General features: G+C 37.2%; 1 protein-coding gene across 3 annotated transcripts in view; it reads right to left on the reverse strand.

Moving 5' to 3' along the window:
• Positions 1-22,769, reverse strand: part of CLGN (calmegin) — a 48,927-nt gene that overhangs the window by 14,241 nt on the left and 11,917 nt on the right. For 2 of the 3 annotated variants that reach the window (XM_080672150.1, XM_080672149.1), the window contains exons 3-8: positions 19,984-20,057; positions 19,266-19,324; positions 16,390-16,531; positions 12,192-12,273; positions 10,554-10,746; positions 8,031-8,220 (exon numbers count right to left, since the gene is read on the reverse strand). In XM_080672150.1, coding sequence (XP_080528276.1) covers positions 8,031-8,220; positions 10,554-10,746; positions 12,192-12,273; positions 16,390-16,531; positions 19,266-19,324; positions 19,984-20,057 — 740 coding nt within the window. The remainder of the gene's footprint in view (positions 1-8,030; positions 8,221-10,553; positions 10,747-12,191; positions 12,274-16,389; positions 16,532-19,265; positions 19,325-19,983; positions 20,058-22,769) is intronic. The other variant, XM_080672151.1, reaches the window with a different exon arrangement.

The following is a 22,769-nucleotide window of genomic DNA, read 5'->3' on the forward strand; positions in this document are numbered from 1 at the left end:
AGAATAACCAGAGTTTAAAATTTAAAGGAGCATTTCTTGTACACATATATATGACAACTTCTAATACATATCACCAATCAGAATGAGATTTCTATTTGCAGTTTCTCTCATGTAAGGGCAAACTTATTTCCCAGTGTCAGCATTACACTTTATGGGAAAACAAATATGAAGCAATGTTAGAAAACCTACAAGGAGGATGAAGTCCTACCTTTTCTGATAGTATAAATTCATAAAGTGATACACTACTAAGTGATTTTTTATTGTTTAAAAAATGTAGTGTTCTTCCCTCCTTGAACAAGTTACTTCCCTATTATACTATTTTCTTGAAAGCAAAGACATTTTCATTACTAATCAGTATCCCTCTTTATCTATAAGAGAGCTAACCAGTTAACACTTTTGATTCCAGGAGCAACACTCTATGCTCTGAAAAAGTAGTCCCCTCAATGTTCACAGACAATCAAGAACTTAAAGAAATTGAAATAGACACTTTCCAAAATGAAGCATAAAGAGAAAAATTGGTTAAAAAAACAAAACAGATCCTCAGTGACCTGTGGGGTAATATAAAGCAATCTATTTAATATACATTAAGTGGTGCCCTCCAAAAAGAGATGAGGAGGTACATATAAATATTTAAAGAAATAATGGCCAAATATTACCTGAATTTGATTCGAACTATAAACCCACATTCCAAAAAAAAAAAAAAATCAAAAAACCCAAAGCAAGAAAAACACACACAAAAATCTACATCAAGGGACAAGAAAATCAAACTATTTAAACCTGGTAATAATAAATCTTAAAACCCAAAAAGAAAAAAAAAAAAAAGACATATTAGGTAAAGAAGAACTAAGATGGGAACAACTGACTTCTCATCAGAAGCAATGCAAGCTCCAAGAAAAGACATGACTGTTGCAAAATAACTATCAACCTTAATCCAATAGTGAAAATATCCTTCAAAAGGGAAGGCAAAATAAAGAAGTTTTCAGACAAATCAAAGTTGAGAGAATTCAATGATAGCAGACACACACTACAATGTGTTAAGAGAAGTTTATCAGGCAAAAGGAAAACAGTAACAGATGGAAACTTGTATCTTCACTAAAGAATAAGAGTACAAGAGCCCTGGCTGGTATGTCTCAGTTGGTTGAAGCATTGTCCCATACACCAAAAGGTTGTGGGTTCGATTCCCAATCAGGTTACATACATAGGTTGCTGGTTCAATCCCTGGTCGGGGCATGTAAGGAAGGCAATCAATCATTCTCACATTAATCTCTCTCTCTCTCTCTCTCTCTCTCTCTCTCTCTCTCTCTCTCTCTCTCTCTCTCTCTCTCCCCCCTCCCTCTTTCTCTCCCTCTCTCTCTCTCTTTCTCTCCCCTTTTCCCTTTCTCTAAAACAAATAAGAATATCCTTGGGTGAGGATTTTTTTTTTAAAAGATTGAGTTACTAGAAATGGTCAATATGTGGGTAATTAAAAGGACTTTCTCCTTAATTGTCTGATTAAAAGACACTGACTAAAGAATAAATATGTGTGGCCTTCACACAGACATAGAAGTAAATGCATGATGAAAGTACAAAGGATGGAAGGGCGAAAATGTTCACTTAGACATAAAGTGGTTTAATACTACTTGAAAGTAGACTGAAATAAGTTAAAGATACATATTGTAACCCTAGAGCAACCAGTAAAATAAACCAGAATGAAGCTAATAGAAAAGAAAAAAGTAGAATAATAAAATAAAATAGCTTAATACAAAAGAAGTCAGGAAATCTTTTTATAAAGAACCACAGAATATATGGGACAAACAGAAAACAATAGTGAGTTGATAGGTTTACATCCAACCACATCAATAATTACAATAATGTCAAAAAGCTTACTCTAAGTGAAAGAAGCCAGAAACAAAAGCTATACACTGTATGATTTCATTTTATATGATAGTCTAAAAAAGACAAAACTGTAAGGGACAGAAAGCAGATCAGTAGTTGTCCCCTGGGGTTAAGGGTGGGAGGAGGAAATTGATTACAAAAGGATATGGACTTTTTTGGATGATGTAAATATATTCTGTCATGATTGTGGTGGTAGTTACATCATTGTATATGTTCATCACAATTAACAGAACTATATATATATATGAATTTAACTGTATGAAATCATACTATAATACACCTGACAGAGAAAATGCAATTAGAAACTAGCAAATGTACAAAGAATAATACTTGCTGACCAAGTGTATTGTAAGTCCAACATTAGAAAATCAATCAATATAATTTACCATACTAAGAAAATAAAGAAGAAAATCTATATGATAATTTCGGTAGATGCACAAAAGCATTTTATAAAATCCAACACTTAATCATGAAAAAAAAAACACCTCTTAGTAAAATAAGAACAGAACTTTATAAACTCATACTTAGTATTCACACCACACAGCTAGCCACTTCCAGATCCCCAACTCAGGAAATGGGTGTGCTATGTCTCTTGTCTCCAGCTGCTAAGTTTTTAGATAATTTATTATATAGCAATAGATAACTAATATCGTGGGTTAAATACAGACAGACAGATCATCTACTTAGTGAAACCAGAATTGTTACCCAATCAGAAGAAAAAAATAATGTTCTTGGGAAGAGAGGAAAGAGAGAGACATACAGGTATCTCTCACCATCTGGACTCAAGCTATGGGAACTCAGGAATAGAATACATTTCTTTTAGGGAAAATATTCGTAATCCTATAGAATGAAAATGACACAAATACTCAGCTAGCAAAAAAATTATGGTTAAGCAAACTGGCATGACTGACTTCTATATAGTTTTCTAAGATGTTGAAGACATGCTTATTTTATTTTTGTATATATATATTTCTTTATTGATTTCAGAGAGGAAGGGAGAAGGAGAGAGAGATAGAAACATCAATGATGAGAGAGAATCATTGATCTACTGCCTCCTGCATGCCCCCTACTGGGGATCGAGCCCGAAACCCAGGCATGTGCCCTTGGCTGGAATCGAACCTGGGACCCCTCAGGCCGCAGGCCAACGCTCTATCCATTGAGCCAAGCCAGCTAGGGCAACATGCCTATTTTAAGTCTAAGTAATGGAAAAGACTACAACTCTGTAAAATATGCATACACATGATAAAGATTAAATTAGAAATTAAAATAAAGTGTTAATGTGTTAGAGTCATGGAACTTTCTCTCCATAGCAATGGGAGCATAAAAATAAAAATACATTGAAAAAAAAGCAACCAAGTTAAAATGTTAATTAAATTAAAATGAAAGTTAAGATAATTAAAAAGCAGGGAAAGGAGGATCCAAGATGGCAGCGTAGGTAAACACCTAAACTGCTGCCTCACACAACAATTTCAAAACTACAACTAAAAGACAAAACGTCTATCACCCAGAACCACGGGAAAGCTGGCTGAGTGGGAGTTCTACAACTAGAAGGAAAGAGAAAAGAGCATTAAGACGTGTACAAGCACTGAAAAGCTGAGGTACGGAAGCGCGTGATCTGGACTGGCGGCAGGCATTGCTTTTTTCAACCCAAAGGGAGATGAGCCCCCGGTTACTCTGAAATCCAGTTTCTGGGGAGATGCGGGGGACCCAAACTCCTACGGGGAGAAGCTGGACTGTCTGCCATCGGGTCAGAAAGTGAGGGTGGCTTGCTTGTAGAGCTGCGCGCAGGAATAATTGTTTACTGTGCTGGGGCGTGGGACACGGGGACGCGGTCCGAGATGCAGAGCCAGCTAACTGGCAGCCATCGCAGTTTGCCACGCCCTAGCCTAGTGATGCGCTGAGACTCCGCCTTGCACAACCTACAAACCCACCCAAGCTCCAAGCAGTGGCATTAGCATATGAATGGCCTGCCCTATTGCAGCTTAACCTAGCAAACTTGCAGCCCGGGTCAGACAGCTCCAAAATCTCCAAACCCCAAGCAAAGAGGAAAAAACTGTAGTTCTTGCTGTAGCTCCTGCTGGGTGGCCTCAGACAGTAGCTGACCTGCACCCCATTGGAGATCCAGAAGCCAGTGTACCTAGTGGTCAGTGTGAGACACCAGATTTCAACTCCTCACATCCATAAGTGACACATTGAAGAGGCAGACTCAGCGAGCACCAAAGCCCCACTGAAACAAGTCCTGCACCATAAGCATGTCTCCAGCACAGCAGTTCTTCCATTATAGACACGGCGGGTCCTCACAGCCAATTGGCCTGGAGGTCAGTTCCTCCCAGTGTACCAACAGCAATCAAGGCTTAACTACATCAAGACTTTGCACTCAGCCCACAAAGGGGTGTACCAAGAGCGTCCACCTCAGATGATTGGGGAGGCTGAGCTACTGGCCCCTATAGGTCACCTACCACACAAAGCCACTCCATCAACACAGGGAAGCAGCCAAAATGTGGAGACAAAGAAACATGTCACAGGACCAAGATGGCAGCATAGGTAAGCACCTAAACTGCTGCCTCACACAACAATTTCAAAACTACAACTAAAAGACAGAACGGACACCATCCAGAACCACAGGAAAGCTGGCTGAGTGGAAATCCTACAACTAGAAGGAAAAAGGAAAGCTCACGGAGAAGGAGCGGCAAAAAGCTGAGGTACAAAGACACACGCGCGCAGAGAGGAAGGGCGGCAGAGTGCCTGGCTGGCTTTCTCTGGTGGGAGGGGGAAGGAAGCCCCTGACCACTGAACCCTAGTTCCGACTGCACTGAACCTCAGTTCCGGGTGAAACCCTGTGGACCCAGGCTCATACAGGGGGAGTTTGGACTGTCAGGTGGAGAGAAAGGCACACTGAGACTCAGAAACTCGGAGACTCAGGGGAGCCACGGCAGCAGGGGTCTGGAGGCGCGAGTGCGCACAAGGACTGACTGCGGAGGTTACCACAGGCTGTCCCTGGCGGAGGGGAGTCGGAGGCTTCTGACTGCACTGAACCGCAGTTCCGGGCGAGCCCCTGGGGACCCACACTCTTACGGGAGAAACCTGGACTGTAAGGCGGAAACTCGGGAACCGCGGAAGGCAGAGGTCTAGAGACTCGTGAGCAAGGGCAGGGCTGACGGGAAGCCAAGACTGTCTGCTCCACCCTGAGACTCCGCCCCTTCCAAGCTGAGCACAGAGGCCTTTGCAATCTGGCAAGGCTAATCCTATAAGGCTGTCTCCAGCACCGAAAATCTCCCAGTGTAGACATAGCTGATCCTCACAGCCAACTGGCCTGCAGGTCAATTCCTCCCAGTGATACCAACAACAATCAAGACTTAACTACAACAAGGCTGTACACACAGTCCACAAAGGGGTGCACCAAGAGTGTCCACCTCAGGTTAACTGGGAAGGCCGACCCACTGGGCCATATAGGAAACCAAGCACACAAACCTACCCTACCAACTCAGGGAAGCAGTGAAAAATGGGGAGACAAAGAAACAGATCACAAATGAAAAAATGGAGGAAAACAAACGACTGGATATAGAATTCAAAACCACGGTTATAAGGCTTTTCAAGAATATCCTAGAAAAGGCTGATAAATATAACAAGACCCTCAAAGATATGAAAAAGGACCAACTAGAAATTAAACATACACTGACTGAAATAAAAAATATTATACGGAGACCCAACAGCAGACTAGAGGAACGCAAGAATCAAGACAAAGATTTGAAATACAAAGAAGCAAAAAACACTCAACCGGAAAAGCAAAAAAAAGAAAAAAGAATCCAAAAAGTTGAAGATAGTGTAAGGAGCCTCTGGGACAACTTCAAGCGTACCAACATCAGAATCATGGGGGTGCCAGAAGAAGAGAGAGAGCAAGATACTGAAAACCTATTGGAAGACATAATGACAGAAAACTTCCCCCACCTGGTGAAAGAAATAGACTTACAAGTCCAGGAAGTGCACAGAACCCCAAACAAAAGGAATCCAAAGAGGACCACACCAAGACACATCATAATTAAAATGCCAAGAGCAAAAGACAAAGAGAGAATATTAAAAGCAGCAAGAGAAAAATAGTTAATTACCTACAAGGGAGCACCCATATGACTGTCAGCTGATTTCTCAACAGAAACTATGCAGGCCAGACGGGAGTGGCAAGAAATTTTCAATGTGATGAATAGCAAGAACCTACAACCAAGATTACTCTACCCAGCAAAGCTATTATTCAGAATGGAAGTTCAGATAAAGAGCTTCACAGATAAGAAAAAGCTAAAGGAGTTCATCACCACCAAACCGGTATTATATGAAATGCTGAAAGGTATTCTTAAAGAAGAGGAGGAAGAAAAAAGTAAAGATAAAAATTATGAACAATAAATACATATCTATCAACAAGTGAACCTAAAAAATCAAGTGAATTAAAAACCTGAGGAACAGAATAAACTGGTGAATATAATAGAATTAGGGGCATAGAAAGGGAGTGGACTGATAATTCTCAGGGGGAAAAGGGTATGGGGGGTGCAGGAAAAGACTGGACAAAAATCGTACACCTATGGATGAGGACAGTGTGGGGGGAGGTAAGGGCAAAGGGTGGGGTGGGAACTGGGTGGAGGGGAGCTATGGGGGGAAAAAGGAGTAACAATTGTAATAATCTGAACAATAAAGATTTATTAAATTAAATAAACAAACAAAACAAAACAAACAAACAAAAAAAGAAACATGTCACATATGAAAGAAATGGAGGAAAGCAAACTACTGGACAACATAGAGTTCAGAACCACATTTATAAGGTTACTCAAGAATCTTTTAAAAATCTCTGAGGAACTTAGTGAGACCTTTAAGGATCTTAATGAGAATGCCAAAAAAATGGAAAAGGACCAGTCAGAAATTAAGCATACACTGTCTGAAATAAAGAATATACCGAAACTCAACTGTAGATCAACGTACCCCAAGAATCAAACGAAAGATCTGAAATATGAGGAAACAAAAAACACCCAACCAGAAAAACAAAAAGAATCCAAAAATATGAAGATAGTGTAAGGAGCCTCTGGGACAACTTTAAGCATACCAACATCCGAATTTTTGGGGTGCCAGAAGAAGAGAGAGAGCAAAATATTGAAAACCTATTAGAAGAAATAATGACAGAAAACTTTCCCTATCTCGTGAAAGAAATAGACTTACAAGTTCATGAAGCACACAGAACCCCATACAAGAGGAATCCAAAGAGGACCACACCAAGACACAACATAATTAAAATGCCAAGGGCAAAAGACAAAGAGAGAATCTTGAAAGCAGCAAGAGAAAAACAGTTAGTTACTTACAAGGGAGTACCTATACGACTGTCAGCTGATTTCTCAACAGAAACTATGCAGGCCAGACGGGAGTGGCAAGAAATATTCAAAGTGATGAACAGCAAGAACCTACAACCAAGATTACTCTACCCAGCAAAGCTATCATTCAGAGTTGAAGGTCAGATAAAGAGCTTCACAGACAAGAAAAAGCTAAAGGAGTTCATCACCACCAAACCAGGATTACATGAAATGCTGAAGGGTATTCTTTAAGAAGAGGAAGAAGAAGAAAAAGGTAAAGATAAAAATTATGAACAACAAAATGACATCAAATACATACCTACCAACAAGTGAATCTAAAAATCAAGTGAATAAAAAATCTGAAGAACAGAATGGACTGGTGACTATAATAGAATCAGGGACATAGAAAGGGAGTGGACTGACAATTCTCAGGCGGGGGGGGGGGGGGTGAGAGGGGCGGGAAGAGATTGGACAAAAATCTTACACCTATGGATGAAGACAGTGGCAGGGGGTAAGGGCATGGGGTGGGGTGGGGAATCAAATGGAGGGGAGCTATGGGGGGAAAAAAAGAGGAATACCTGTAATAATCTGAACAATAAAGATTTATTTTTTAAAAAATCAATAAAAAAAGAAAAGAAACTTAAAAAAAAAGCAGGGAAGTGCCAAATCCCAAATCCACTTTAGAAAAGTACCCCACCCAAAATAATCAAAGTAAGTAGTTCTGATGTTTAAAAGAATACATTTCATTAGTAGTAAACTTCACTTAGAGGTTTTGTGCCATTATTTAATTATACCAAATAATGCTTTACTACCGAAAACTTGGCTTACCAGTCGTCTGGCTTGATGGCAGAAGGATCGGGAATTTTTGCTCTTTCATCCCAGTCGTCAGGTTTTTTATCACTGGCATCTTCAATTTCTTTGGGAGGATTAATAGAAGGAACCACATCCTCTAGTAGGCTGCCTTTATTTACAACTATTTGATCAATTAACACTTCAAATGTGTTATCTGGATTCATCACTAAAGACCAATTTAAATATAGTTATCATATTGATAGACATTTTAAAAATAATCTTTTAAATAATAAAACTACCCTAAACTTCATGGGTAAAATTTTCTCTCAACCAGAAATAGAGGAGTTACCAATGTATTAAGTTAAAATATGCTGAAATCACTAGATTTCGTGATTTCTAAAAATCAAAGATAAAATTTTAAGTAACAACATAATTTAATAAAATGCACCATTACTTCTCAATGGATTATTTTTGTCCAAAGATGTTTTTTATATAACACTTATTTGCTGTGTACTTTTTAAACTCTAATTAAAAAAAAAATCAATTTCAATTGTGAAATTTATTCAGAAAACATTCTTTACAATATTTTTCTTGAGAAACACCTTTTTCTTGAATTAGGAAGGATCTAGCCTAGTACTGTTTTGCATTTAATGTCTTCCTCTTAGCTTGACTTTTTTCCCTTTGTTGTAGTAATCTCAGCTGTTAGTAGAAGAGGAAATAGTGGAGAAAAGAAGATAAAATATTGAGTGTGTGTTTGCATTATTTGAGTTTGATATAATTTGGCATTGTTGTGACTGAACCCTCTGGAGACTGGCTGTATTTCAGAGCCATTTCTTCAGGAAGCAGTAGCCCATTTAACTAGGTGAGTTGGCAGGATCCTGACATTTGTTGGCAGCTTTTACTTCCTTAGCTTATTGAAAACAAATGTTAGGCAGCTATTTTCATCTATCATTCTTTCCAAAGATAAATTTTACCTAGTGACCCCCTTCCATGTTTACAGAAGGTACGCTGTAAGGTTTTTAGAACAATGTTATAAAATACAACAGTATTACAGAGGGGCTTTTTTTAAAAAAAAAAAAAAAAAGAAAAGAAAAGAAAAGAAAGAAAGAAAAAAGTCACTGAATCTTAGCACAACAAAGATTTTATATATAGTAAAATCTTATATGTAGAAAAGCAAATGCTTAAGAGTCAGACCTGAATTTCAATTCCAGTCCTATCAGTTACTATTGCTTCTTAGAGCAAGTTACTGCAGCTAATTTAAGGCAAAATAGAGAGAAACTGCTCCCCTCACATGATGATTCTAAACTGCCTAGCACAGAGCATGGTACATATGAGATGATTAATGACAATTTTAGTTCTTCTTTTTTTCTAGTCTTTTTCTATGTGCTTGCATATTTTGCCTAGTGGCCACTATGATGTACCTCCAATTTGAATCTTTTCTTTCCCCATTTTAATATTATAAGCATTGCTTTCCTGTTGCTAAACATTTCACAGTTATCATTTTGCATTGTATAGAAAACCCCTACTGTAATACTTGGGTTGCTTCTAATTTATAGTATATTTTCACACAGAGGTCATTTGAATAAATTCTTTTAAGTGGAACTGTGGTTTCAAAAGACATAAACCTCTTATGGTCTTTAATATACTGTATACTACCAAATTGTTTCTGACCAGGTTTGTACAGTAAAGTCTGATTAAATTAATTTGTTCTTAGTTATAATTTCACATGATTTCTACAATATATGTTCCCAAAACGTCCAGTACTATCTTCCAATTTCATATACAGTCTTTGATGTCAATGTTTCCATTAAAAATTAAACTGGTCATTGCCTGTGCAGACCAGGTGACTATTTCTGCAACTGCAGTCTTTGGGAAGAAAGCTGAAATGCCTCAGTCTTGGATGGAGTTGTCCTGTTGGATCTCATGCTGTGATTTTACAGAATCCAGGGCAGACCATAGCTCTACAACCATATATACTTGGGAAGAGGAGGAATGATCCCTGTAAAGTTCTGCCCCCTGAACATCTATGCAAACTCCTTTTTTCATAAAGGAAAGCTAAGCATGTTAATACATGGTTGCTCAATGCTTTCCCTTTCCAAGTTTAGATATGGACACAACCACCCTGAGGTAGGACCTATCAGTCATCACAACTGCCTGTAGAATAAAGTCTAAGCTTTTCAGTGTGGCCTTACAAACCTCTTCCTCTTTGATCTTATTTCCAGTTTTCTATTCTTACAGCACTACTAATGTCATAGTGCCTAAAATATCCTTTTCACCTCCTACCTTCCATATTCTATCTACATTTCAAGACTAGTTCAGATACAATCTCCTTTACTAGGTTTTCTCAGAGTCACCAAACTGGAAGTGATATTTTGAACTCTTGACTACCTCATCTGTACCTCTCAAATGGTATTTTACTTTACACCTATATTAGAATTATGCCTGTCTTATTCTCCTAAAAAGATAGGATCCATGTTTGTTTTTCCCAAAGCACTTGCCATGAAAATATCAATAGTCAGCAAATATTTTTGAGTGAATGAATGAATGAAAAGGATATACCAAGGGTATATAGATGAGTCTTCCTGTCTGTAAAGAACTTTTTCAGGTCTACTTCTGGAGGTTTGGCATGTTTCTCTTCAAAAACTCCAGTTTTGGGGTGTTTATGTCTGAAGATAAAATGAAGCTTATAATCTTCTCCACATTTATCTGGTCCAAACATAATGGTATAGGATGTTTTATCATGAAAGTTTTCCTTCAAAGAGAGATGAGTGATGGGATTAATCCAGAATTAGAGTATTTAATGAATTTCTCTAGTCTATCCAATTGGGCCGACTTTACAAAAATGTATTAAATGCTAATTCACCAAAGAATTATTTGACACACATGACAAAAAAAGGATGTGTGAAAATGACAAATATTATTCAAAATAGGTTTTTTTAAAGCACACACTTCTTCCTTCATAAAGATGTAGGGGGGAAGCTGAAACCACCCTAGCAACATCATAATAAGCTTAGTTACTTTATGCAAATCTGCATTACTAATATTTTATTAAGAAACTTAAGTACAGAGAAAAACATACTTATGACCTTAAGACAACAATTATCCATCACTATTATTCAGGAATAAACTAGAAAATGACCCTCCTGAGCAGAGTGAAGAGAAATTCAGAAACAAAAACAGACACAGAGACTGTTTTTTTCTACTGTTTTACTACTAGTAATTTCTCATTTGACATGGCCTACTGGTTAAGAACATGGGGTCTAGAGTAAGATGCTGGGGTTCAAGTCCCACCGCTGGCCACTTATATTAGCTGCATGTGGCCCTGGCAAATTCCTTAACCTCTCTGTAGTTTTGTTTCATCACCTCTGAAGTGTGGAGATAATAACAGTACCTATGTTAAAAGGTTTCTCTGAGAATCAACTGAATTAATCAGGTACAGTGCTTAAAGAAATGCTTGGCACTAGGTTTTATTATTGTCATTTTACCCTCAGGTGATTGTCACCTGGTAATAACTAAAACAAGAGCTTGCACATTTAATATATAACCTCCCCTTTACCAGGTCCAAATAGTGGCGCATGACTCCTTTACTCCATGTTCCACAGCCTGTGCAGAGCCATGTGTTCTGACAGGTATCTCACTATCTCCTACATCTTATTGTGCTGTATGCAGGAACCCTGACACAGCCTCCTGTAGGAGAACGCTGTAAGAATTCAACATCTCCAGCCTTCAAATGGGCTTTATACAAGCTGCTTCTTTATGAAACATTTTTAGTTATTTTTTGTGGGCTGCCAATTTCTGAACTGTCCCACCTTTTTTATTTAGTTATTTGATCATTCTGTTTCACTACTTTGCTTTGTTATCTTATTTCTCTGAACAAATTTATGATTCTTATTTGGTAAAAGAAAATAACTCTAAGTTGATCTTTCACTGACATTTATAAACACCATGTTGTTTCTTATTTATAGACATGGAAAATGTTGTTTTATGTTGCTAAAAATTACAAAAATCGATGCCATCAAGTAATACGGCTGTACATCAAACTTGAAGGCACACTGTAAAAGCCATGAAAACTCATGTTAGATGAAGATTTTCAAAGTTGTTTTCAATTTCAGTTGAAAATTAAAAATTTTTAATTTTATCAATTACTCCTTAAAGTACTTATTAACTTTAATACTTATTAACATTAAAATATCATACCAGATTCAAATCATCAGTGTCTGCTAGGAGTTTAATGTATGCACCTCCACAATCAATACCATCTTGAAAATTTACTTCATATCTAAATAAAGGGAAAAAAATCACACTGCTGATAAGTAAAAATTACTAATTGCTCTTTAAAAATCTACTACATCACTCTCCACTCATTTAAACATAAATATTTTATATTGCCAGAAAGCCCATAATAAGCACATCCACAGCCTAGAGCAGTGGTCGGCAAACCGCAGCTCGTGAGCCACATGCGGCTCGCGAGCCACAGTTAGCCACTCTGTTGACTAATGAGTTTGCCGACCACTGGCCTAGAGGAAATGAGCAGAAATGCTTTTTCTATGCACATCCTTAAAATGTCAAAAGTAGAATGGTTATCAAGTACTAAAAAGCCAACTAACTTTTGAAATAATTTTTCCATCAGAACTGCAGAATTAAGAGTAAAATACTTTGACTAAAACAATAATAGGAAATTTCAAATTCAGATAAGGTATACACTACACATATTTCTTAATAGACTAAAAAACAAAGGCTATGAGGACCATAGCCACAGCAACAGAACTCTAAGAAATTGCTAATGATCATAGATATCCAGTGCACTACTAATTTGTCTTTCAGTTCAATTATACCTAACCATGTCAAAGAACTGTATATCCCATTAAATGCCTCCAGCAAAGAGATTTCATAATCTCAATCAATAACTTGGAGTATTTCAGATTTTAACAACCAGGAGAGATGGGAAATATAGTAAAACAGCTGAAGGAGAGAACTGACATGAGTGTTTTTTCATGGATTTACAACACTGAGTACTTCTCAGCAACCCCCGCCCCCCCTCCCCGCCACACACACACAAACAAACAAACACCTTAAGGAACTAGTTAGGCCAGTGGTCGGCAAACGGCGGCTTGCGAGCTGCCGTTTGCCGCTCTGTTGACTAATGAGTTTGCTGGACACTGAATTAGGCAATGAGACACAGACTTATTAAGCAGCATTTAGTAGAGAATTTGGGTAAAGTGATTAATTACAAATTATATAAATCAATGAAGAAATGTCTATCAGTGAAAACCAAAAAGTTATGATTTAGTTTAATGAATTTAAGAAAAAGAAAGATAAAAACTAGCCCTAGCCGGTTTGGTTCAGTGGACAGAGCATTGGCCTGTGGACTGAAGGGTCCCAGGTTTAATTCCGGTCAAGGGCACATGCCCAGGTTGCTGGCTCGATCTCCAGTAGGGGGTGTGCAGGAGGCAGCCGTTCAATGATTGTCTCTCATCACTGATGTTTCTGTCTCTCTCTCCCTCTCCCTTCTTCTCTGAAATCAATTTTAAAAATGTATATATCTATAGATATATAGATATAGATATAGATATAGATATAGATATAGATATAGATATAGATATAGATATAGATATAGATATAAAAAAGAAAGAGCCGAAACCGGTTTGGCTCAGTGGATAGAGCGTCGGCCTGCGGGCTGAAAGGTCCCAGGTTCGATTCCAGTCAAGGGCACGTACCTTGGTTGCGGGCACATCCCCAGTAGGGGGTGTGCAGGAGGCAGCTGATCGATGTTTCTCTCTCATGGATGTTTCTAGCTCTCTATCCCTCTCCTCTCTCTTCCTCTCTGTAAAAAATTAATAAAATATATTTAAAAAAAAAAAAGAAAGATAAAAACTAGAGAAACAACAGAAACTAGTGGTAATTTTAATGGACTATTGTTTAAAATCTTTCTAAAAGAAACTTTAGTGATAATTGAGTAAAAAAATAGAATACAAAACTTTAATAGTGTGAACATAGTGTATACATTTTGTATTTAAAAGAACAAGAAATACAGTAACATTTTGATTATCTGAGATGCCAAATCATGGTTATTTCCTCTCCTATTTTTACTTTGCTTTAGTTCTTAAGATCTCTACAATATGGTGACAAGTGTATACTTTGGAGTAAAATAGACCTAAGATTTATTCTTGATTCTGCCACTTACTCTAGTGACTCTGAGGGTAAAAGCAAATTATTTAAGCTCTAAGTCTCTAGTTGCTCATCTATCATATGGACACACTGCCCATACCTACACCTCAAAGGCCTGTCGTGATGATTACCCTGTCACAGCAATGGGTAAATAAATGCTCAAAACATTAGCTTCTCTTAGCTATTGTAAATAACACTGCTATAAGCATAGGGGCACATATATTCTTTCTGATGGGTATTTCAGGTTTCTTAGGATGTATTCCTGGAAGTGGGATCACTGGATCAAATGGGAGTTCCATTTTTAATTTTTTGAGGAAACACCACACTGTTTTCCGTACTGGCTGCACCAGTTTGCATTCCCACCAGCAGCGTACTAGGGTTCGTTCCCTTTTCTCCACATCCTTTCCAGCAGTTTGTTGATTTATTGACGGTAGCCATTCTGACAGGTATGAGGTGGTACCTCATTATCATTTTAATTTGCATCCCTCTGATTATTAGTGACATTGAGCATTGTTTCATATGTCTCTTGGCCATTTGTGTGTCCTCTTTAGAGAAGTGTCTATTTAGGTCCTCTGCCCATTTTTAAACTGTGGATTGTTTGTTTTCCTTTTATTGAGTTATATGAGTACTTTCTATATTTTGGAAATTAACCCCTTATAAGATGTATCATTGGAAAATATATTCTTCCATACAGTGGGTTCCCTTTTCACTTTGATGCTGGAAACATCAGTAGATGAGTGCCCATCACAGCCTGAGTGCCCAAGTGCCCATCAGTAGATGAGTGGATAAAAAAAACCTGTGATACATTTATTCAATGGAATACTGTGCAGCTATAAAAGAGAAGGACCTCTTCCCTTTGAGACAACATGGAAGGACCTAGACAGTATTATGCTAAGTGAAATAAGGCAAAGAGAGACAAATATCACATGATCTCACTTATATGTGGAATCTAATGAACAAAATAAACTGAAAAACAAAATAGTTCCAGAGACATGGAAGCATGCAGCGGACTGAGGATTCTCAGAGGGAAAGTGGGGGGGAGGGGGGGCGGTATTTGGGAAGAGATAAACCGAAGAACTTATATGAATACATGATTAACCCATGGACGTAGACAATTGTGAGGTAGAGGTCTGGGGAGGGGGCAGGAGTGGGAGGAAGGTGTCAAAGGGGAAAAAAGGGGGGACATCTGTAATACTTTCAACAATAAAGATAAATAAAAATCAAGGAGAAATAAAAACTAAATTTACTTGACTTCTTAAAAAAAAGAAACAATGTAAGTACAATTGTGCAAGGGAGAGTTTATTTTCTCATGACTAAAATTTTCTACATTTCCTATATTGGTTTTATGAGTCAAAACTACCATTGCTTTCATAAATCATGAAAATTTATAAAATCATAATTAATATTACAAAAATGTTTAAATGAAGTTGTAATAATAGTTGACTTTTAAAAGTGTTATGCTAGCGAAATTTTTTAATGTTATATGTGAACTTAATCCTATAGTTTTCGTACCATGGTTAACTTTAAGATCTTAAATTGATATTAAAATTTTTAATTGATAAATAACATTTGAATATGTGGGCAATGTAATTTTCATTTAACTATATTCTTTTTCTATATTATTAAAGTAGGCATCAGTTAATATGTCAAAAATGCAAAAAAAATGTTAGCTTCTCTTGTGATCAGAAGAAAGGTTTTGTTTTGTCCTTGTTCCTTTTTTAAATAAAGGAGAGTTTGTTTTCCTCAAAGTTTTCTCCATAGTTTTATTTTAGGCAGTAGCTGTCAAAAGAAATTCAGGTCTTTGAAGACTATAAAGTCAAATAAATGGTGCACGATGTGACTTAAATATACACATTCATTATTTTAAGTAAAATAACATAAAAAGAGATATAGCTTTATTATAGGTGACTTGAGGAACAAAGAGCTCTATGAAAAGATAAGAACGAGAAAGAGCAATTTGTAAATTATATCTATAAATGTAAATACAGCTTACTTATCCTATTATGTCTAGTTTCAGTCACTGTCTATTATTTTTAAATTAACCTGCTTTTCACTCAAAACCCCAGGGTGTTTGTGTGTACACATGCATTGTGTGCTTAAGTAAATAAAACTGAAAAGGAAGATCTGGATTTTTATCCCATTTTATAACCATTATAGTTATACTCACAAATCAAATTATATAAAACTAATATAAATTTAAGAAAATCTTTAAAAACATAAAACTTACTGAACTATCAAAGGGTTATTGGCAAAAATGAAGGGTTTTGCTAAAGTAGCAGATATTGCATGATGCTTTGCTCTGGATTTCAACACCAGTCCTCTGTCACCAGGCACTCGGTTTTCTTTCAGTTCTTCTATTTCCCATCTTCCTAAAATATAAAGCAGAGCAAATTAAACTACAACCAAACACTGACTTAAACATTATTTATCAGCAGTGGTGATCGTTAGGACTTTTCTATGAAGGCTGATTTGGGAAAAATAAAGCAAATTTTAATATCTGTAACTGTATGTATGCCTACTTCTTTTTCTCTTACCAGAGAATGGTTTCATTTTCTTAGATAAAATTGTGGAAACTAATAAATAACAAACACTACAGTATCTGATTAAAGCCCTTTTAAAGCTGGCTTCATTTTTGGATTTCTCTGAAATTTTTTTTATCTATGAAATTACAAAATATGCTTTGTCTCAACATTATATTTTTAAATTGAGATATTTTAAAATTACAGACGAGACAGAGAACATCTTTAATACAAAATATGCAGTTCACCTCATTTTGGAACACATGGTATTCAATAGCTACTTTTCTTACTTTGCAGAAGTTATTGTGGCGATTTAAATTTTATTTTGAAAATCGTATGTACAATGAACACAGATTGCATTCACGATTCCCAGGCTAAGCCAATCAGCTCTCAGGCCTTTGGACAAAAGAGTAGCAAGCACTGGATAGGCACTGGATAAGCACAAGCTGTACCACTGCAAAGCCGCATTAGGCCCTCTCTGGCCGGAATTTCCCAGGTTTAAGGTCAGGAAGCTCCTGAAATTAGATTATGGGCTGCATACAATACCTGTAGCCCAAATGTTGTGTATTAGAATGTTCTCTTGTCCTCTTTTTAGAAAGGAAAATAACCAACTTACATTGATTTGTTCTAATTTTGAAAATTGTAGGATTGCCTATTCCAAAAAAACTCAATTTAACAAAAATTGGCTATTTTCTAGCATTGTGCCAACTTGAAACAAGCATTTTTGAATCACTAATGCTTTCTATATTACTTTTTTCTTTCTGAAAAAACCCACAGAGCAACTACCTGAACCAGGCTTATGAGTCAGAGAAAGGTGTTTTTGGTCTATCATTTTGTAGACTCTATTGGGCTTTTAAAAATGCATTTTTTAAAGTTTTCAGGTTTCTCTTCCTTTTCCCCATCTAACTTGGTTATACTATACTTTTCTAAAAAAGATTAATTTACTTGATGTTACTTCTCTCACACTGATAACCTGTATTAATCACTCCTAACCTGTTTTGTCCAAAACAAAAATCTTCTTTTAAGACGTAACACCTTTATCTTTAGGATTTTAAGGATATATATATCCTATCTAATAAAAGGGTAATACCCAAATTAACCATCACTCTGTCACAAAGATGGCGGCGCCCATAGCCACAAGATGGCAGCACCCAGTCCTCTCAGCCCCGCCGGAGTCCCCAGGTCCCAGGGGGGCAGCCACTGAGAGCAGGCAGCATGAGCAGCCTGGCGGAGTGCTTGCTTCGTCGCCACTGTGACGAGGCAAGTGTTCCACTCCAGCCACAAAGGGCCTCTGGGCAGCGGGCACAGAGAGGCCCGGTGGGGGGGAGGAATGCTTGCGTTGTCACCCTGGCGACGAAGCAAATGTTACACGCCTGGCCACGGATGGGCCTCTGGGCCACAGAGAGCCTCTGGGCAGCAGAGCCTCTGGGCAGCGGGCATAGAGCAGCCAGGCCCCACAGAGAGCTCCTGGCGTACGAATTCGTGTGCAGGGCTACTAGTATATACTGTATATAAAAGCCTAAGCAACCGTCTGACCATGCAATGACCACCAGGGGGCAGATGCTCAATGCAGGAGCTGCTGAGCTGCAGTGACTTGGCAGCTGCGGTTCTTGGGTGATGCACCCGGAACCAGAGGGGAGGGAGCCTGATTCCAGGGTGTGTCACCCGAGAACTGCCCTCTCTCTCGCAATCCGGGACCCCTCGGGGGATGTCAGAGAGCCGGTTTCAGCCTGATCCTCGCAGATTTTTAAAACTATGTTGCTTTTTCTTTGCAATTATGCACAGACACTTATCAGCTATGAAAAAGGTACCACCTATCACTAGTACTGCATGGTACCATTTAGTATCATGTAGACAATACCAGGTAATATAAAATCTGATGTAAATAAAACTTCATAAAAGAATTTATATGGTTTCATAAGATATCCTGAAAGTTGTTCACTTAAAAGGATTGGTATTTATTAAACATCTATTGTATTTTTATTAACTCAATCTGAAAAATGTAAATAGGTCTAATCCCAATGTAAACCCTATATCCCAGCACTTAATGTTTTATGCCCATTTGCTTATTCCTAAAAATGTGAAAATGAAACTTACTCAAGTGGCACTTAAGAGACGCTATCATTGCCTGGCCTGTGTGGCTCAGTGGTTGAGCATCGACCTATGAACCAGGAGGTCATGGTCCAAGTCAGGGCACATGCCCAGTTTGCGGACTCAATCCCCAGTGTGGGACATGCAAGAGGCAGCCAATTGGTAATTCCCTCTCATCACTGATGTTTCTATCTCTCTCTCCCTCTCCCTTCATCGCTGAAATTGATAAAATAAAAATATATTTTCAAAAAAGAGAGAGAGAGAGAGACGCTATCATTAACTTCTGTGAACACTAAATAGTCCTGCAAGGAAATCTGATATTGGTAGCTTAAGTATGGATTACCCACGGACTCCAAGAAATACTGGAAAAGGGACAAAAGACTGAGTGTTCTATTGTGAAGACTGAGGCCCCATATACATATTTCATATAAATATAATCTCAAAAGTTAGTGAACTATGGGTCATACTAGTAATATTTAAATAAACATTTTACCATTATATATGGAAGTCTCCATGTCTGTATCATCTTTCTTTGCTTTTGATAAAACCCACCTATAAGGAAAGGTAAAAGCAAATGTATAGCATTAAAAATAAAACCGTAATTTATAGATACAATGCATATTAGAAAAACAATAAAAGAATATCCAACAGTTACTTCTCATTCAAAAATAAACAGTTAGAGGCTAAATCGGACACCTATACATCATCCTGCAAGGCTAGAGTTAAATCAGGTTTGCTATTTGCAATCAGCTGTATGATCATGGGTAAGATACATTAAGCCTCCCTTTTCTCACCTATAAAATGAGATAAAGGTAGTATTTACCTACCTATTTAGGAGAGTGTCTGGCATATAATAATCAATAAGTAATAAATCTTACTGTTTTACCATTATTTAGAAGAGTAAATTAAATTTGTCATGTAAAATTATATTATTAATATCTGTCCTAAAGGGGGAAGAAAGTTATAAATTTTTACTTTATATTCATAATTCATTTGTTTTTATTTTCTTTATATAAATAAATAACTATTCAAGTTAAACATTTCTATCCATAACAAAAATGTGTTAAGATACTGGTTTACACTGTCAAATAAAGCACTTTAAAAAATTTTTATAGTTCCATAGTAGGGGCAATATTCGTAAGCCAATAACCAATAATTTCAAAAAAAAAAAAATCAAGTCAAGGAAATCATTCTTTTGAATGAATACTCACCCAGCCATCCTTCCACTATCAAAAGTTTCTGTAAAATATACTCCTCCTATAGGTTGAGGTGTCTTATATTTAATCTAGAAAATAATTTTTAAAAATCTAAAGTTATTCATCTTCACAAATATTTTAGTTAACTTAATCTCACTAGTTAAGAACTTATTATGTAACAGACATATAGGTAATACAGATATAAGGTAACATGGTCTCCGACCTCAAAACTTTGTATCCTAGTGATGAAAAGATACAAGAAAATATAAGAGAATCGATGACGGGGAAAAAAATACTATATATGCAAGGATATACAGAGGCTACACCGATTCCTCTAACACAGAAGGAAGAGGAAGTAATAGAGAAGGCCTCATGACACAGTTGACATGGCCTTAAAAGAATTCTAACAGTTTATAACATTTGGGGATATAAATCATTAGAAGCAAAATAAATAGCACAATAAACATACAAGGTAGCCCTAACCGGTTTGGCTCAGTGGATAGAGCGTCGGCCTGCGGACTCAAGGGTCCCAGGTTCGATTCTGGTCAAGGGCATGTAACTTAGTTGCGGGCACATCCCCAGTAGGGGGTGTGCAGGTGGCAGCTGATTGATGTTTCTCTCTCATCGATGTTTCTAACTCTCTCTCCCTCTCCCTTCTTCTCTGTAAAAAAAATCAATAAAATATATTTTTAAAAAATACAAGGTAAAGAACTTAGTAAGCATGTAGGCTAGTTTAAAATTGACTCTTAAATTTCACTGATATGTGACTAGAGAATGATGACACTGTTGAAAAATTAGGAACCTATAACACAAAAATATTGACTAGGGAAAGCACTGCAAAGCACATTATCTGCAGAGCTGCTCTGATGATGATCATGATGGATGAGGTGGTGGTGACAGAGATACGGTGGCCTTTTAATCCTCACCATACTTCTACGAGAAAAGTACTGTTGTGTGCCCATTTCATCTATGATGAAACTATAGGAAAGAGACAAAGTAACTTGCCCACTGTCTTCCAGTGAGATACGAGTCCAGGCTGTCCTACTCCAAAGCTTGTACACTTAACCGCTATACTATATAGAACATACCAACAAAAGAACTTACAAGATTAAAGATAATTTACTGACAAATTATGAAGAGATAATTTGAATTGATGATGAATTATTAAATTTTGCCAAACATAATAGATCTGAATCAGCTTTCATGATTTTATTTGTATGATTAATTATGAGATGTCTTCTCTTAGCCTTTAGAGAAAAGGATGTAGAAGTACTTTTTCTATTTTCACTGTCCCTATCCTGTCTTAATAGTATAACATTTCTTGTCTGTTAAAGGGAGAAAAATCAGTAATTAACCAGTTAACTGCCACGATATTTTGAATTTAATTTAAAAAGGTCCACCGCTTGCATCTATAGACGCTTATGGCATACAAATGGTTAAACAAGATTCCACATAATTATCAACAGGGTCAAGATTCTGCTATCAAAATAGTCAACCGACTATGAAGTTACCTGCTCTCTCTGTTTTGGGCACAACGGAACATTGAGCAATGGTGTCACAGAGGCCTCGTTCTTCTGTTAGACCACTCTTTACATCACCAGCAGTGTATTTTGCCCTTTATTTATACTTTATTGTATCTTGATTACTCATGTCATAAAATTAGAAGGGTTAAAAATCAAAACTGTTCTTTCCCCCTTTTTATCACCTTTTCAAATTATCACCAACTATAGTTAAGAGGGGTAGGTATCTGCCAACTGGTTTGGAGAGTTCACCTCCAAAGACCCTGTAGTAGCTGTATCTAACTCAGTCATTAGCACTTTGATTACTAGTACTTACTTTCTGTGGTTCATAAAACTAAGTTTTAAAAGAATGTGCTTATGGGGCTTAAAATTTAATAGGAGAGTGAATATTCACATTAAACAGCTGAACAACACTTGCATTTCCAAACAGAAACCTCTACAATGAGTCTATAACCACTGCATATTACTCTCACCCTTTAAGCTCAGCTGGCACAATGCAATTGATGCTTTCTCATCATCAAAAATATTTCTGAAAAATGTCTTATTGTCCTAATATTATATACTAGAGGCCCAATGCACGAAATTCGTTCAAGGGGCTGGGCCCTCGCAGCCCTGGCTTCATCCAGAAAGTCGTACAGAAGGACGTCCGGAAGGTTGTTTGGCTGTCCGGTCTAATTAGCATATTATGCTTTTATTATTACAGATGAATAGTCCTCAATGTGAAAGCTCTTACGGATTGTCAAGACATAAAAAAACTCTGCCAAGTTTTTCAGACTCCTGTTAGTCACCACCTCACGGCACATCTTATTGATGCTAAGACAGAAACACGGTTGAGCTTGCTAACTGCTGACCTCGTCATCACTTCCCTTTCTAATTCATCCTCTTATTTAGTACTTCTTTTCCTTCAAGACACGCGCACAAAAAAAGCTACTTTACTTTACTCCTAGGAGAACTGCAAATAATACTACCTTTTCTTTTACCTAAGGAGAGCTGGCCGTGTCAGAAATAAGACTGAAAACCTTTCTCTTAGCTAGAAGCACTTAGTCCTCTTTAGCCAGTGATGAACTTCTCCTATTTTCGTAGTAAAAACCTTCCCCATATTTATTTGGTAATAAAACCATGTTAAGTGCCATGCACAAATTTCTGTAGTTCACAGGCACTCTAAAACACAAAGCAACAAACAGTTGGGGGAAAGCATGTTTTTCTACTTATTTAGAAAATGAAGACTATTTTGACTGAAATAAATCTTAAGAGATTAGTCACTCCTATATATCATGTAAA

Source organism: Plecotus auritus (genome assembly GCF_963455305.1).
Source record: "Plecotus auritus genome assembly, chromosome: 6".
Classification (NCBI taxonomy): Eukaryota; Metazoa; Chordata; class Mammalia; order Chiroptera; family Vespertilionidae; genus Plecotus; species Plecotus auritus.